Here is a 17,950-nt window from a genome sequence, read left to right as displayed (position 1 = left end):
TAAGCAATCTTTCCGTAAAACAAATGAAATCGAAACATCAAAATAACTCTCTAGTCAGCTCATATTCCATGCCAAAACATCCAGCGTTTTTCCGACCATCACGAATACAGCTGGAAAATTTTCCACGTGTTATTTTCTACAAGTGCGAAACTCATCTTCGTCATTTATTTTTGTTGCCAAAAATTTTCTTCCCAATTTATGAGAGTCTTAGCTTGGCACCGACTGAGCTAAAAGGCGACCAAGAGCAATTTTTTAAAAGACGTTTTCGGAAAGCACTCGATAAAATAGTTTTTACGACAAGGCATTGAAGCGATTTTACTAAAAGTAATGACTTACTTATGTACATAATTTTTTAGCGCTTTTCCCACAAACAATATTGAATAAAGTCGCCAACTTTGAAAATTTTTTTCGTGAACATGGCAAGCTTCAAGGACAAATAAAATATGTGCTGGTGGCCTGTATTGCATGCTAAAAATTAGAAATAATTTAGGCGCTTAAGTTAAAGCAGATAGTAGGGAAAAAAATTCCAAATTTCATTTTTTTTAGAAAAGCTCTATATTCGGCATCAAAAAACTTGCCTATGGTTGGGCTAAAAATATGCACAATATCTCATTTGAAAGCTCTATGAATTAGCCAAAAATAGGTAGAGTTCCTGGAGGGTACTATATTTAAAACTTGAGAAAGTTTTTTTTTTAATTACATATGTATCGCCACCAGCTTTTCGCCTACGTAACTCAAGTGGCATGACGCATTCACTCGCGAGGACAATCTTCGGCAGAATTTTATCGACGTGGGATACAGACAGCTAACTTAGTGCTCTCTTCAGAGCAATTTTTCTTCATGGTGCAAAACATGAAAATGCTGCCGTAATAAATGTTTTTTGTGTATCTGCAACGTGTGCTGTTCTCGTTCAGTGATCACGCAACTACGATGCTCTTCAAACGTATTACTACTTATAGCGAGCACAGTTCGAGAATCGGCCCCGTATCTTCATGTTTCTCTGCAAATGTCGTCGACAGACGATAGTCTTGTGTCTGGAGAGAGTGAACAAAACGTTTATTTGAAGTTCTGCGCGAGAAAATTGGTTAATTGTATTCTGAAGGCACTACGTTAGAGTGTTTAGATGGATGCAATGGAGCTGAACGAGTGCACCGAGGCACGTGAGACATGAGTGCTATCTGGCAGTTACTCTATGGTGCGAACTGTTCGCGCATTAATGGAACCGTGGAAATGCTGCCGTAATAAAGGTTTCCGTGTATCTGCAACGCGCTGTTCTCGTTCAGTGATCGTGCAACTATGATATGATCTACAAACGTATTACTACATAAAGCAAACACAATTAAAAAAAAAATAAAGGTAATCAAAAAGATTACAAATCGTTTAAATCGCTCTACAACATGGAGGTAGGAAAAACTTTCCTTCCTCTGTGGCTCTGCAAGCACGGCCTACCCATAATAAGCCACTAAGCCGATAAATAAGCCGACAAGCCAATAAAGTGAGCTAGCATATTCTAGGGACTATACTTCTAGCAACGTTTATAGCTTCTAGCTCACTTTATCGCTAGTAGTTCACTACGAAGCCTACGATGCGACTGGCAAACATTTTGGCTGGAGCCAATGAAATCATCTGCACAATGATTTATTCACTCGCACAACATATTCATATCAATAAAAATTATATCACTTAGTTTTAAACAAAATGTATTATTTCATTATTGTTGTTGTAATACTTGCTACTGTGCAAATTATATACACTTTTTTTCTGTGTGCATTTGCCCATAGAAGCAAGAGGGCACTACAGGTGTTTTGTGAAAAAAATTTGCATTCAGAAAGGCAAATAGAAATTGCTACTAAACAAATTGAGAAAGTAATCATTGAAGATAATAAAATAGCGTGGACATACACAAAGCTAATTAGACTGTTTGGGCTAGAGCTTGCTAAGGCACGTGATAAGTCACCCCGAAAAGAAGACGCAAGACCAAAAGTTGGTGGGATGAGGAAGTTAAGAGAGCCATAGCAAAACCTCAGGAAGCCTCTAGCGAACACAGACATGCTAAGCAGCGGGGTGAACCGTCAGATGATGTTGAAAGAAAATGTGACATCTTTCTAAGCTCTAGAAGGGAAGCATCCCTCCTGATCAATGAAAAGATTAGAAGAAAGGGTGCTCAGTGGCTGGCAGAAGTACATAAAAAGGACAGAAAGGCAGCTGCGAAATTTTGGAACCATCTAAACTCCTTAAGAAATGAAACAAGCCTAGAGCAGAGGTTTATAACTACGGCTCAAGGTGCTAGGTTAGAAGGGGACGAAGCTATTCAATATATAGTAAGAAAAAGGGTGACAGAAAAATTTCAACAAAGAAATGCCTTGTGCACCACAATAGCCAAGGATGGATCAAGTGTAGCAATGGCTCCATTTTCACAACGAGAGTGGGAAAGGGTTGAGAATAGGTTCCGAGTATTACATCAACAGGCCCAGATGGCATTACAATTATGCTGATAAAGACATTGGGTCCGAAGTCTAAACAGACTTTGAGAGAGGCAGTGAGCAAAACAATAATCGATGGTGAAGTCCCCGATGGACAGGAACTTAGAGGATGAGCATGATCCATAAAGGAAAGGGGGACAAAGCTGACATAAACAACTATCGTCCTATAACAGTGACATCATTGGTCTACAGGCTGGCGATGCAGATTATAAAGGAAAGACTGCAGGCATGGATAGAGGATGAGGGGGTGCTGGGTGAACTGCAGAATGGGTTTAGAAAACACAGGAGGTTGGAAGAAAATTTGTTCTCACTGACACAGTGCGTCGAAATAGCAGAAAAGGAACTCAGGCCCCTGTGGCTAGCATTTTTGGATATCAAGGGAGCGTACGATAGCGTGGTTCAAGAGGACTTGTGGGAAATTGTGGGGAATACTGGACACACTAGGTGTGGAAGATGGAGTCACTAACCTTTTAAAGGAAATCTACAAAAGTAACAAGGTAGTTATAAAGTGGGAAAAACAGCTATCCAAGCGCACAGAGGTGAAGCAGGGGCTTAGGCATGGGTGTCCTCTGTCACCCTTGTTATTCATGATGTACCTACAAGGATTAGAGGCCAAATTAGAGGGAAGTGGACTTGGCTTCAACCTCTCTTTTGTTAAACAAGGAAAACTCACTGATCAGGCACTACCAGCATTAATGTACGCAGATGATATAGTGCTAATGGCCAATAACAAGGAAGATTTGCAGAGATTGATGGACATCTGCGGTAATGAGGGAGATAGGTTAGATTTCAGATTCAGTAAGGAAAAATTAGCAGGCATGATTTGTAATGATAATGAAGGTAGTGAGCTTAGAATACAGGAGGTCACACTAGAGATAACAGATAAATACAATTATCTGGGCGTATGGATAAGCAATGGTACCGAGTACCTAAGGGAACACGAAATATAGATGACGACTAAAGGTAACAGGAATGCAGCAGTGATGAAAAATAGGGCACTGTGGAATTACAATAGGTATGATGTTGTGAGAGGAATATGGAAAGGGGTCATGGTTTCTGGGCTGACGTTCGGCAATGTGGTCTTGTGCATGAGATCAGAAGTTCAAGCAAGATTAGAAATTAAGCAACGTGGACTAGGTAGGCTTGCTTTAGGAGCTCACGGGAATACACCAAATCAGGGAGTACAAGGTGATATGGGATGGACATCATTTGAGGGCAGGGAAGCTAGCAGCAAGATAAAATTTGAGAAGCGAATGAGAGAAATGGGGGAGGAGTATTGGGCTAGGAAGGTTTTCAGCTAATTGTACATGAAGAATGACGATACAAAATGGAGGAAGCGAACCAGGAAATCGACTGGTAAATGCTTAGAAAACAGCAGGTGGCCAAACCAACAAGAACTATCGGTTAAGAAGAAAGTGAAGAAAACGGAGACTAACATGTGGAGAATCGGCATGATTAAGAAGTCCGCACTAGAGATCTATCGAACTTTTAAGCAGGAAATTACCAAGGAAAGGATCTATGATAACATCCGGGGTAGTTTTCTACTGTTTGAGGCCAGGACGGGAGTATTGCGAACGAAGACATATCGGGCCAAATACGAAGGGGTAGACACGGTATGCAGTGCATGTGGAGAGGAGGAGGAAACTGCCGAACACTTGATAATGTTCCGTAAAGGGCTTCACCCTATAGTTCAGGATGATGGCGCAGAGTTTTAGATGCGGAGCATCTAATACTCGAGGCTTGTAGTGCGGCGCCGTCCGCAAGCTTCCTCCTCCTTCTTCCACCATCTGTGCATCCCTTCCTCCTCTACACACCGCGCGCGCTTCACTCCTCCACCATCTGTGCACCCTTCCTCCTCTACACACCGCGTGCGCTTCTCCTCTTCACGAACATTCGCTAGCTGTATAATGTAGCGCGCATGCGCCGTCACGCTTCTCCCCCTTCTCGAACATTCGACAGCTGACAGTGCATGCGCCGTCGCGCTGTATATATACTCAAGGTCGGTGCTCGCTCGCTCAGTTGCCGCTCGTCGGTTGGTTTGTACGGCGCGTCGACGTCCGAGGTCGCAATGATCGACGTCCCTTCGACCAGCGCCGGCCTAAGTGTTGGCGGAACCGCAACCAAGTCGTCGTCCGAAGACAAGGCAGCGCGGAGAAGAGCTCGCGACGCCGAACGTAAACGTCGGCGTCAAGCGGAAGATTATCAACTTAGAGAACGTGAAGCTGCTGAGAGACGTCAGCGTCGAGCAGCAGCACCGGATTCGGCCGCTTTGAAACGTAAGCGTCGACAAGAGGACCCGGACTTTCGAAAACGGGAAGCCGAGTGCAAGCGTCGGCGACGAGAGGCCGATCCCGATGCTGCCCGCGAGCGCAAGCGCGCCGAGGTAGCGGCGTGGCGCGCCAAGCAGTATGCCACGCCCAACGCTCGCTTCAAGCGCGACTTCCTCGACCGAAGCTTCGGCCACACCTGCAAGGTGTGTGATCGTCTTTGGTTCGATAACAACTTAACTCGGATCGGCAACATTCAGAACAACTCCAAAGCGTTGTCGGTTCTTTGCGATACGTTTGGAAAGGGCACCGACTATGCCGACTACGTCGTGTGTGCTACGTGCAAGCAGTCGTTGATTGCCGGTCGAGTTCCCTCGGCTAGCGTGAGTTACGGCTACCGCTAAGTCGCAATTTAACACCCCATTTCACAACCACGTTAACCTATTTAGCCATCGACCCAAGTAAGTCGCACTATACTCCCTAAAACTTGCTACATACATACACAGTAAAATGCGTCAAAATGAATCTATGTTTACACACATGTACTTGACTAACCGCAATCCATATATTTTGCGACACAGCCACCTCGAAGTTCCGTTTTGCAGAACAAAATATGGTACTAAACAGCTAAAATACATGATCCCTAGTTTCCTAAACCAGCATCCACAATTACTTAGCAATGTGTATGAAGTTTCATCTAAATCCCTGTTTAAGCGTGTTGTTAAATTATATTTGCTGTCTTGCGTGCCCTTCATAGTATGAGTAGACCTCTAACAACATGTGGCTTAAGACCTGTTACATTAAAGAACTCAATTCTACTATTCCTATATGTATGTCGTCGTCCCTTGCAAGTAACGCTATGTCATGTTTTTTTTTTTTTTTTTTTTTTTTTTTCGTGCTGAGCTTCCGCTTTCTAATGTATAATTTCTTACTGATAGCCACAACCCTGTTGGACAGTGCTTGGGTGGTAGGGCCATTGTCAGGCAGTTAATTCTGCCTTTAGCCATACCATCCCTCGACATGTATTATGTTGAAAATAAACAATTCAATTCAATTCAATTAACACCCCGTTAACCAATTATATGCTCCGCATCCTCCTCAGTGTTCCCCCGAGGGAAGCTGCGGGCAATTTTTTTCAAAGCATTGGGGTTTAGGGACAAAGAGGGCAAAATAAACTTTAAGCGGGTAAAATTAACTAAAAGAAGGTTATCTGATTGGTGGCTAAAGTCAAAACACAAGTGAAAATTAAACCCTTCACTGCAAAGTACCAGTCCTCAACTTCACTATTTAAAGGAAAAAAAAAGATAAATCTAGTGATTAGCTCACTAAGTATTACGGCTAGGTGGCGGTAGCCGCCGCCCAATCTAAAGGGTACAGCCACACCCATTCATCTATCTACCTATCTGAAGGTGTACAGCCACATCCATCCATCTATCTGGTGCTATCGTCCATGATCGCTGGTAGGGGCTGGTAGGTGTTCTGTGCTAGTACTGTATATGCTCAACCGTCGCTTCTAAATAAGGGACCTTATTCTAAAAATTAAACCCCTTGGTCAATGCCTTGCCTTGAACTAGATGCCATATGAGGAACTCTATGATGAGGAGAAGTGCCTGTGCTGTGATGATGTCAGTGGTGTTCGCCCGCAGCACGATAGTTTAGGTGTTCTGTGACCGCACGTCGCGTGGGGACTCTTTCGGCTTGTTCATCTGCGATGGAGAGGACGCCGGAAGACGACGCTTCTTCGCCAGCTGAAATATCCGCCGAAGCGATAAGTCCTAACCCGGCCATCGCTGGCGTTGCGAAGGTTAGCAAAACCGAGCGCTTTCGCGAATGGCGACGTCGCGTCTTGAACACCGACGAGGCGCGAGCCAGAGAGGCTGAACGCAAGCGTCGGCATCGGAAGGCCAACAACACCGAGGAGGCGCGAGCCAAGGAAGCCGAACGCAAACGTCTTCAGCGCCTCCGCAACATCGACGAGACGCGAGCCAAGGAAGCCGAGTGGAAGCGCCGACAGAGGAAGGCCAAAGCCGGCAAATCCTCGACATCGTCGGCAACGCCTCGAAAGCGCCGGGCTCCGCCGGCCGATCTAGAAGCGTATCGACGCCGCAACGCCGATCGCGTTCGCGCATGGCGCGCCAAGAACGCCAGGGCCGACGCCAAACAGCGTTTCCTCGAGACAGCGCTGTACCAGCTCCTCCAGCAGGTTGGGAACAAGGTACAGTGCGAGGATCGTGACGTTGCCGACGCGCACGGCAACGTACTCGAAGCAGGATCGTCTTACGGATCGTTCTTTCAGGTCGACGTTCAACCTGTGACGTCACCCGTGCGCAACGCTGCTGCTTCGAATTCCATCAGGGTTCCCTCTGCGGAGATGGTGGGATTTTTTTTTTTTTTAATTTAAAGAACTGGATACCAATAGATCTATTATGTAGATGCATGAGCGATCTTAGAAACCCTTGCACTGTTTTATCCACTCCAATTTTACCGGCACCACTGCTCAATGAATTCTGTTACAGCATTTGACTATGTGATTGGCGAATTTGAAAGTTTCGTCGCCTACAGACGTCTGACTCTGGAGTTTTTCGGACACGCAGCGCCACCTGTCGACGCAGTTTTGAGTAGTGCAAAGCCCGACTCCCTTGCGCAGTTTGCTGCACAACCAGGTGCTACTACCGTGTAAGAAACAGCGATTGAGCTAAATATTAGGTGTATTGAGCACTTTGAAAGAGAGGTACGAATTTATCCCCACTAGTCAGTAGGTCACCGAACCGCCGTGAAGTGTCTGCTGGGTCACTCGCCAGAACGACGGCAAAAACAAGAGCAGATGCAACAGCTCCGCACTCTACGAAAAAAGACCCCAGCCGACGCTACAATTGCGTTGTGAATTGCTTCAGACGTTAAGGACTTCTTTTTACTATTTTCCGCAGCTTTCGCGAAGCAGAACGGCAAGAGCACTGGACGCGAGCTGTTGTGTTGGGTGAGCGAATCACTGGCGTTGTCTACAGCCGTTCGCGTGAGAAAGTGTGATAATGTAGCTATGTCTCTTGTTATTGTTTTGAGTGGCTTTGATATCAAGGGAAACTGTACTAACTTTGATTATGAAGTTTAACAGAGCCTCTGACCGCGGTGCGTACCGTGCAGCAGCAGACAGGTGACGCCCACGATAAACATCACACACGCCGCGAACCCCGATAACCTGAAGCTCCACAGCATTACGTCTGAGGGCTTTCAAGGCTCCAAGTTCCGGCTTTATCTATGAAGTGCGAACATGCTTGTCATACAGGTAAATCGCAAAATGATCGTGAGCACAATAAGTTTTTTTTTTTTTTTCTTGCTCTTGGTCTCCGTGATTGCCCGAGCTCCCTCGGAAGCCTCGGTTTTGCACTTCGTTGTGCACCAAGAAAGTGGACGTGTGTGTATCCCCGTTCGCAGTATATACAAATGGCTGGCAACCGTCAACAGAACATTCTAGCATGCGTAATAAAACAGTTCAACGCACAGGAAGCGAGAGATCAATGGAGAATTCAACTGCAATAGCAAAAACCGCCAGGGTTATTCGGGCCGAATAAAGGGAGCTTCGTACCATTGATCGTAAGATAGATTGCTCGTGTATGCATTTCATCGCTTTGGCATCATGTGTAAGCCCACGTTTAACGCATTTCGGCGTTACAGAGCGAACGTCAAAGTGTTTGCCTGTAAACTCGATGTCACGCGATGCTCGCTTTCACTTAAAGTGCCAGTTTCAGTACGCCGAAATAACTGAAACATCTTTCGCATTGTGCCCACAGTTCGTTTTTATGAGCTTCCTACTTTTCTAGAGCGAGGTTAGATTGAGGTAAGAAGCTTGCCAGGTCCTTGATTTTCAGGAAACCGCGTCTCAAGGCCAACGAAAAAGGAGGGCCTATGCACGTTTGATTGCGGACGGCTCGCTTTGCACTACCCGTTTATGGCCGGCGCGTCGATAGGGGCGCTGATGGCGGCGTTTTTCGCAGCGCCGCCTGGGCAGAGTCTGACGTCTATAGGGGGCACACAGGGTGGTTCAATATGGCTCCTACAGAGAGTATCTTAGTTGCTGAGCACATGTGCGGCTTGCGCTGCAGCATTCTTTTTTTTTTTTTTTTTCTATACATGGCTCTTCCCTTCTTGCAGTCTCATATTATGCACCACCTGGACACTTCAGAAACTTGGATACGATGTCTCGTTTAAGGCGAAGAGGTCCTAAATGCCAAACACATCACTTGTTTTGTGGCGTCAAGGCCTGTAGCGCATCTGTCGTTGTGCAAGGACTCTGCCTGCTAACGTCTCATGTCCGCCAGAATCCACACGAAGTAGAATTCACAAATGACTAGGAAGGACCTGTATAGAAATCTTAGCTTGCTTTTCGTCTTCGTGCTAATCGTGCCGGTCCGCAAGACGTGCCTTTCATGCACTGACGTTATCGCAATGCAGATATTTTTTACGCATTTTTGAAAAAAGTCACAGCTTCACTTGCCTTTATAGATATAGTTCTTCTTTTTCTTCTTTGCAACAATGTCGAAGCAATGAACGCGATAGCAACAAATCGGAAGGTCACGCGCCAATTTGCAAGCAGATCAAAACGTGCTCCGCGATTCTCACCCACAAATGACGCCAGAAGCGTACTCACAGGTACAGGAACGCGAATAAGGGTCTCAGTTGTTACTTCGCTGTGTCTGAAAAGCGCACCCTTTTCACAAACGGAGACTGTGCAATAACTGCAGTGGCCTTTGTGCACCCGGTAACTACAACAAAAACGTGGCACCGCTGCCTTGTCGATACTCCGATACTCTTTGAAATAATTACGCTGGCGGCCGCGGGGCGGCGTGACAGTCTACGGAACTTGCAAATATAAACTTGCACTGTCTGTAGACTGACGTGCCGCACAGTCGATAGGAAGAAAAATGCCTCGCGGAGGATCAATCGACGTCGCAGTGTTTTCACTTGGTTAGTGCGGGCCCTGCCAACACCTGCCATGCAGGCAGAGAGCTTTCGTTAACCTTTTTCACGAATGAGTTATGGTGGCTAGAGGGGAGTAGTGTGACGAGTGCTGCATTTTTGCCGTGAGAGAGGGGCACGCTAATCGCAGTGAAAATTTTGGCCTCCGCAAGGGGCGCTGATGTAGTAATAGGTGCTTACCACGCATGCTTGGGCTCGTTCGTTCTCCGTGTTGTGCCATAGCCTCGTTCGGATGCTTCGCCGTCGTTGCTTGTCTGGCCACGTGTTCTGGCCTGTGTTCTGCGAACCAGCACATGGTCACTTTGCTGACCATGCCTGTCAGCAAACTGACCATGCTGGTCAGATACATGTTAACTGCTCGACAGCCAAGACAAACAGGGAAAAAATGCTCTCTGGATTATTCGGCAATATTGTTGTAATAGTGACCATCTGAATACTGTTAATTGCTTATTTTTTTTAATCTTGCGTGACGACCCAGGAGTGGGAACTCCTTGGCAGAACTTGTAAAAGCCCTTAACACTTCGTCGCCAGCCTCAAGTGATTTCATATTCGGCATACGAGATATCATAGAAGACATGTTGGAAGTTGTAGATGTTGACGGCGTAAGGTCTACACTACATTCTTTAAGTGGTGATCACATATGTCGTTCAGAAAAGAGACAGCTGTCTCAATTATTTCGTTGCTGGATATGTAGCTAGAAAGTTCAACAAAAAGGCTCTTGTAGTGAATGCATTTATGCTCTTGCCAAAAAGAAATCCGGAGCCATTGTCGCACCGAACAGTGAGCTAGTGAATGCATTTGACAGGGGAGGCTTACTGTATCCTTGTGAAAATTCAGCCAGACTGGTGAAAACATTGGAGGAGCATTTACTTTTTTTTGCCGCTCAAAACTTGCACTCCTTCCGGATACATGATTTAACGAAGTTCTTGTCAGAAATCAAGCTGAATAGAGTTGGCTGTGAAATTCACACCAAAGAACTTGCTACAGAAGTAGTCCAGTTTCTTCTGCACACGCGTATCCACTCACTTCTACGCAAAATATTTAAAGATAGAAGTGTCTAAGGGAGAGCCAGAAACACTTTAAGTTGAGAAGTTGCAACTAATTTGACAAAGTAACAGGGAAGCATGTGATAATAAATGTGTGTCAGAAGTATGCATAGGTCGACAAAACTTGTGGAACTCACTCAGACTTACTCATGAAATATATGTTAAGCTTCAGACTCACACTCACGAAAATTTTCTTTAGCCGGACTCGCTAGAACTCATACTCTTCAAAGTGTTTCTCACCTCGACTCGCTCAGACTCGCGGCTTGATCTGAGTCTTGAGCGACTCCAAGTGAGTCGACTCATGCATCCGTCAGCCTAGAATTAGCTTCTTCGAAAATGGTGTCAATGCCCTTTAACACCAATATCTAACTCAGTCGGCACTCTTCTTGGTGTCGTTTGACATGCGTCTTCGAAAGCGAGTTCTGAGTGCTTCCAAACCAGTAAGGTCAATTTTTTTTTTGGTGGGGGGGGGAGGGGGAGGAAGGGGAAGGGATGACAGCAAGGATATATAGTAATCAAGAAATTACCTGGAAGAGCGGTGGGGAGTGCTGGATAGTAATATGCTGAAGATTACTAGACAAGGCCTTAGGTCGGAAAAAGAATGTGGTACTCAATCGAGACTCACTCAACAAATATATTTTGCGCTTTGAACTCACTCGGACTCTCCGAAATTTTCCTGAGCCGAACTTACTCGGATTCACGCTCACGAAAATTTTCTTGAACCGGTCTCACTAAGACTCGCAGCTCGATGTGAGTCGACTCGTGAGTTCACCGACCTATCAAAGTATGTGATCACAAATGTGTCATACACTTATAAATTCTATTGCATGTAGTTATTTTGCATCTTAGGCCATAAGTTGACAAATATCATTTGTCCTAGATTAGAGACTACGATAGTAAAAATAAGAAAAAGTGCCCAATGTATAAAACAGCCTCCATATGCAACGTGTGTCAGAAAATGTGTGAGAAAATGCAAATGGTTCGAAGAATATTTCATGCTGAAGAGAACCCAATTACTAAGAAGTGCGAAAATGAGTGTAACTAATGTCTAGCGGCTATGTGCAAAGAAGGCAAATGCCTCCCCGAGCATCTATTGCGCAGGTAGCGCCAACTGGTGTGGCCGCCATCTTTTATTGCGAAATCGTGCAGCCCTCCGCTGCCGCCCGTCACACTTCAGTGAGGGCAATATCCAACATACCGGCGCCGTGCCGCAGAGCGCAAACCGGATTCACAGTGAAAATATTGTCACATTCTTTCTAGTGAAATATACCGATGTAAAATGTGTGGCGATCGGATGTGTGGTAATCTGTTGGCAAGTCTACACCACTTCAATACGCCTTGGTGGCGGGTTCCCCTCGCATTCCCAAAATTGTAATATTGGGTAGCCTTCAGGCAGCCTCCAAAACAATACTGCCAGCTTCCTCCCTCGAGGCGTAGGAGTCACCCTTGCCGTCAACTAACTACCGTGTTCAGGCAGAAGTTATTATCTGGGCCTGAATGACCGCAACAAGCTTTTGGCCCCCACCCTTCGAACTGCCGATAAGATGTCAACGATCTCTTAGTGCCGTTAATAATTTCTCTGTCTGAATACGCTTGATTGTATGCCGTTCTAAGAAGAAGAGGCGGGGGAAAAAAAGCACGAGCTAGGCTTGTGCGAATAGAAAACTCATACGCGTGCTATGTTCATATATGTTTTAGTGCAATTTTCATGTTCCGAGCACCATTCAGAAATCAGCTGCACGATGTTGCAAAGTAATCTTCATCAAAGCCTATATGTTGTAGTATTAATGTAAGTATCCCCTGAGAGCTTCCCGCTTTCAGCCAACTGCCCAACCATATTCACCCAATAAACATGTGTCTTTGTTAACAAAACTTCAAAAACTTTCTTACAAAATTGGTACCATCAGTGTTTCACGAGCTTAATGCTCATGATAAATCAAATAAATCTTAGCTTTGTATTCTCGTGCCCGAAATGATTCCAAGTTCTAAAACACCTCCAATAACAGGAGATAACCATATTCCTTCACAAAATTAAAGCTTGAAGCAATTTGTTTTCGCGAGCGACAAAGCATCGCGTATGACATAGATGGTGCATCTCTACCCCTTTCGTCTTTGTAAACTGAGCATGAGGCATTTCAAGACACCAAGTGCACAACCTTGGTCACACTGCATAAAATAATGCAGCCGCTGTTTAATTGGTAGAGAGTGGCATATATGGCAGCCGCAAATGACATGTATCGTGGCAACATTTATTCATGGAAAGCCAACACGACATTTGCGGACACAAGTGCGTCAGTGCAGCCGAGAATGAAGCAGTAATCGATGCTCGCAAATGGTGCTGAGGTTTCATCCTTGCCATCGTAGAAATGGTTGGTTTGCAAATTTATATTCATTTACCCTTCATTTTGCATGTAGTTATAATTTACTTGAATGTGAAACTTGATGCACCATCATGAAAGTGGCCTGGTGTGATTAAATTTGTCAAAACAAGTTCTACAATATGCTTCTATGCGCTCCTACTTGCTCGCTATCATCCTCTGGACCGCCGTTTTGGTTTACATTGCGCACCGCCTATAGGCCGTGCACAGTGCGAATAGGCTTTGTCACCTCAAGCTAAATTTTAGACGTTCAACGGAAGAAGCGTGGAAGTTTGCACAAAAAAAAAAGAAATTTTAGTATATACAACTCAAAAGTTATCAAACCATGTAGCATACAAGCTTTCGATCTCTCGGATCTCTCAGTGTAGTTGCTCGTCAAATCTGCCCAACAAGCGGGCAGGATCTTTGAGGGGCCAGCCTTTTAATGTGTCTTCACACACTGTAGGCAACTGTCACTGAGTGTAGGTAACACCTTGACCTATGTATGGCTCTGCAGGTTCAATCCCGGCAATGTGTCCGTTGTCCTCGTAGGCGCACGATTACCACGCAAACAGCCCCGTACCAATCAAGAGTTGGCGTGCAGGCGTCTACATTGGCCGGGGGATGGAATGTTGGTATGTGTGATCTTTTTTTTTTTTTTTCCCCGCAGCTGTGTTGCTTGCTTGTTTGAAATTTAAAGCAATGGTTCAGCCTCCTTTTGTCAAGTTTGTTTTTCCTGGATATTTTATCTTAAAGAGCAGTGAAACTATTTGTTCTGATAGGCAGTCATCAATGAAAATTTTGCCATGGAAATTGCACTTGTTGTGGCCCAGCTCCTTTTTCGCCACAATCTGCCTCAAATTTTAGTATAGGCGACATTAACAGTATTGGCCGACATCACTGGCATACTGTTGTTGAGGTGAAATCGATGAGACAGCGCTGTGAGGGAATAGACAGCACTGTTATGACTGTGACGGCACAGCGTGCCTGACAGCTGCGCAAACCAGCCCTTTAAGGTACGAGTGAAGCTAAAAAAAGGCATATGTGTATGATTATTTGGTAGTTGACTTTGTAGCCGAAACATAGATGACAGCTGGGAAACGAGAAAATCTTGGTCTGGTCTAACATGCTGCGGCACAAGAACATTTTGCGGTACTCTTTGAAAACAGAAATGTGGCACTCCGTATTAGAGAGGAAGCAAGCACAAGAGTTAGGAAGAACTGGAGCTTGGCTGGTTATGTAATGCATCTCTACTCAAGTAAAAGGATCGCTTGCTTAGAAAGGTCAGTGCAGTGAAGGGTGCTAAGCAGTTACACATAAGAGCGTAGATTGGGGATTTAGCACAGTAAGCCAATCGCACTTTCAGATAACCGGAAAATACTTTCATCATGAAGTTATGACCATAATGTAAGAAATAGAATCTGTGGAGAACACTCTACCTAGCCATGGTGTTTGCATTTCTTGAAGGGGGGGCCAAATGGAAAAAAAGTACCCATGTACTTTATCATCGATTCTGAGCCACCCACTACAGTGTTCATACCTGATTATCATGCTGTGATTGTAGTGCACAAAGCCCTGGAATTTGTTATTCCTTTTGTCAAAGTTTCAGAGGAGTGCTTGGTGCTTTTGAAGTATACCACAATACTGAATTACCAATTTTACAGCTGCGTCGTAAAAGTAACACCTCTATTGCTGTTGTTGGGTCGAAGTACTTCAGGGGGCTAATTGCATGGTGATGTGACAGGTGTACAGACTCGCACCTTCAGCATCTCGGTGGGAACTCAAACCAAGGCCTGGTGCTCAGCCACGGGCTCAACCCAGAAAAGCCAGCATAACGCTGCTTCTTCATTGGTACGTGCTCATATTTCCAGCCAACTGACCTTTTGACATGTGTGCTAGCCACTCTGAAAATAATGGGGCCATTTACCTTGACGTCATATGTGCACTACCTTCGCAGGATCAAATGCGCGACTGCAGCGCCCATGAACCGTTCCCCTCCAGCTCGCTGACAAAGTGCGGCGAACATGATATTCACACCAACTATGGATGATGTGATTACCTGCTGTAAGTGATGCCAATATGGGTGTCATCCTGGCTCTTGCGACACTGTTACGTGCATGCAAATGTATTGTAAGTGTTTGGGCCAATACATGAACTAAGGTGGTGGACGAGCAAGTGGCCTGTGTGTGTTCAAACGTGTTACCTACTAGCCATTACAGACTGGATGTTTCAAAATTTTTTTTTATGTGAAGCCCTGGGTGCTCACTAAACAGGGGCTTTTAAAAAAACATGTTGGGCTGACCTAAAACAATATTTTGTGGACCAACTTTGCAGTTTAAAAATGCTAGTGCAGTAAAAGCAATCATATAAAACATGTAATCAAGGCTAAACATGTAATATAAAATTAAGTATGCAAAAAAAGCTTATTTAATGTGCCATTATAGACATTACATGAGGAGTAAGATGAAGAAATGGGCTGGGAGTGTAATGAAATGCAAGGCATTGATGGCCATTAAAGGGGTCGTGAAACGCTCACTCTAAAACGAGAATGCGAAACCACTGGCGTTCACACGCACTAACTAGGTGACGTCAGCTTAATTAATGCTTTGCCGATCGAGGAACGCGGAACTCTTCGGTACTTGCGAGTGCGAGCGATCGGGACGCCCATCAGCATCTTTGCCATATGCAATCGGCGCTAACTTGTACCAAGGCCTCCTCTATTTTATCAATGCCAGCCAGATGCGCCCAATCCAGCTGTTCACCCTCTCCTCTAGCCCTTTCCCACTCTCTCCCAGCACCTAGCCTTCTGCTGTGCTTTGCAGTCATGGGAAAGAGTAGTCCCTCATGCAGTGCCTCATGACGAAAATCATAAGTAACTTTTGTTCAGTTGTGTACAGATCCGTGGGGCAGCCTCTTTCATTCCTCGTGTTCACAATATTAGCAGTCACGCTGGCTCTGTGAAATGTACGGTGTTTTGAGATAGCGTGTCGCCGTTGGTTGCACTATGCGGGCAACGGGAAGCGTCACTGCAACGTTTCTGCATGCGCTGCTCTGTGACGCGGTGGCGGCATTGTCTCGATCCAGAAAGACTCGGCATGAAGGAGCGATTATGATAGACATATGATATATTGGTGTGGGAAACATGTCTATTGCATCTTCAGGAGAAAGCACTCGGAAGCACGTGTGATGCGAGCAGCGTGACCCCTCATGCAGCGCCGCATCACAACCACTCCCTAAAGTAAGGCGGACCGACGGCTCCTGTTGAGAAGTGCACGTTTGCACTGGCATTGAAATAAAGGAGGCGTTGCTTGTACTCTGCCGCTGGCGTCATATTAAGCAGCGTTTTTGTGGGACACGGATTGCGTATGGCAGAGGCCGATGAGCGCCTCATGCGCGTGCTCGCAGATGCCTTGAAATTCTGCATTTCTTGATAGGCAAAGCATCTATGTAGGTCCACTCAAGCTGATATATTCAGCGCATGTGGCTGCCGATGGTGCCGCATTGTCGTAGTAAAGCGACTTTTTCATGACCCCTTTAAGGGTAACAAGACTGGATTTCAAAAGGTGGCATGAGTGGCTGGGGTCTGCAGGTAGGTGAGCAAAGAGGTTAACATTGCTAGGATAATTTGCTCGCAGCTAGCGCAGCACCGTAATAATTGGGGAAGTTGGCAAGAGACCTTTCTCCTGCAGGGAGCATTGTCAGGCCGATGTACCAGGAGTGGTATTGTGTAATTGTCTACTGAAGTGGTGTCCCTTCTGAGCATGCTCTAATTGGCTAAATCGTGAGAGCAAGCAGGCAGGCAGAAATGGTGCAACCAGGCTTTGGACTCTATCCACTCAGTGCACTCTGAAAGAAACGGTTCGTTTTGTGCACACTCACTTACACAAAACTACCCTGTTATTGTTTTGTATTGCCTAATGTCGACTAACAATTGACGTAATGTCGATTATTATTGCTTGTGCTGCTAATAGTTTGTATGTTTGATGATTTCTTTTGGGGGAATTCACTGGGATTTCATGTGAGTTGCGTTTCTGGCGCATCTATCACAACAACCTTTTCTGACATGCAGGAAGACCTTGGTTTCAAGATGTGCTTTCGTGACGCCACACACCTTGGCCAATTCTGTGGCACTTCCTGTGAAAAGGAGTACCGAGTCGTCGCCTGGCAGTGCGATCAGTTCCAGGGATCCTGTTGATTGCGTGCTGCCAAACTACGCATTGGTAGTTCAGGACGTGGAGGAAAGAAGCGTCAACAGAGCACAGATGCCATCAGCGATTCCCGTCAATAAAAGGGCAAAAACACCGTCCTTATTTCCGTGCCTTGGCACTAAGCCTCTCATCAAAGGTGTACTGTCACCATCTTCAGGCGATCAGTCTGGTGAAATATTTTACCTGACCAGTCACCTGAATCAATGTTAACCCATGAGGAAATGGTCCGCATTGGTCATTCAGCTGCCTTGATTTTATTTTTGAAACATACATAAGGAAAGCATAAAGTGCAATAGTGGGCAATGACTAGCTGTGTAGAGATAATTTTATGAAAGGTCTACACGTCTCAATGGACCTTTCCAAAAATTGCGGCACCCTGGCGGATCAGGGCAGAGCAATATGGGAAAGCGGAGCGCGAGGCATGCTTAGCGGACGACGCTTTCGCTTGCTTTCATCGGCTGGCGTAAGGTGCTGCTCTTTTGAAGAAATGGCTACTTCCGAGTGCTCTGACTTTCATGCTCGCCAACTAAGTTGTATTGCTTGCCACAAATAGCCAGAATCATCACAGAACATGCCAAGGAAGAAGAAAAGCGGCAGACAAACCTGCTCTGTTCG

At 45.5% G+C, this 17,950-nt stretch overlaps 1 protein-coding gene across 2 annotated transcripts; it reads left to right on the top strand.

Moving 5' to 3' along the window:
- The first annotated feature begins 6,175 nt into the window (after nucleotides 1–6,175).
- Nucleotides 6,176–17,433, top strand: LOC119181442 (uncharacterized). 2 transcript variants are annotated; one of them, XM_037432696.2, is made up of 6 exons: nucleotides 6,177–6,965; nucleotides 7,047–7,124; nucleotides 13,645–13,762; nucleotides 14,872–14,978; nucleotides 15,085–15,191; nucleotides 17,197–17,433. In XM_037432696.2, the coding sequence occupies exons 1-5, from the start codon at nucleotides 6,462–6,464 to the stop codon at nucleotides 15,175–15,177; spliced, it is 900 nt and encodes a 299-aa protein (XP_037288593.1). In that variant the 5' UTR covers nucleotides 6,177–6,461; the 3' UTR covers nucleotides 15,178–15,191; nucleotides 17,197–17,433. The 2 variants fall into 2 exon arrangements, with proteins under 2 accessions (XP_075731557.1, XP_037288593.1); XM_075875442.1 differs by lacking the exon at nucleotides 7,047–7,124 and having other exon boundaries at nucleotides 6,176–6,965.
- The last annotated feature ends 517 nt before the right edge of the window (nucleotides 17,434–17,950 follow it).

This window comes from Rhipicephalus microplus, chromosome 10 (assembly GCF_043290135.1).
Source record: "Rhipicephalus microplus isolate Deutch F79 chromosome 10, USDA_Rmic, whole genome shotgun sequence".
In the NCBI taxonomy this organism is placed as follows: Eukaryota; Metazoa; Arthropoda; class Arachnida; order Ixodida; family Ixodidae; genus Rhipicephalus; species Rhipicephalus microplus.
Note: the sequence above shows the minus strand (reverse complement) of the source record. Positions and strands in the feature narration are given on the sequence as shown.

What these genes read in the sequence shown, in the direction of transcription:
- LOC119181442 (XM_037432696.2), top strand. Translation starts at nt 6,462, where the DNA reads ATGGAGAGGACGCCGGAAGACGACGCTTCTTCGCCAGCTGAAATATCC. An exon ending in GGGTTCCCTCTGCGGAGATG is followed by an intron (nt 7,125 to 13,644) that starts GTGGGATTTTTT and finishes ATGGCTCTGCAG; the next exon opens with GTTCAATCCCGGCAATGTGT. An exon ending in ATAACGCTGCTTCTTCATTG is followed by an intron (nt 14,979 to 15,084) that starts GTACGTGCTCAT and finishes CTACCTTCGCAG; the next exon opens with GATCAAATGCGCGACTGCAG.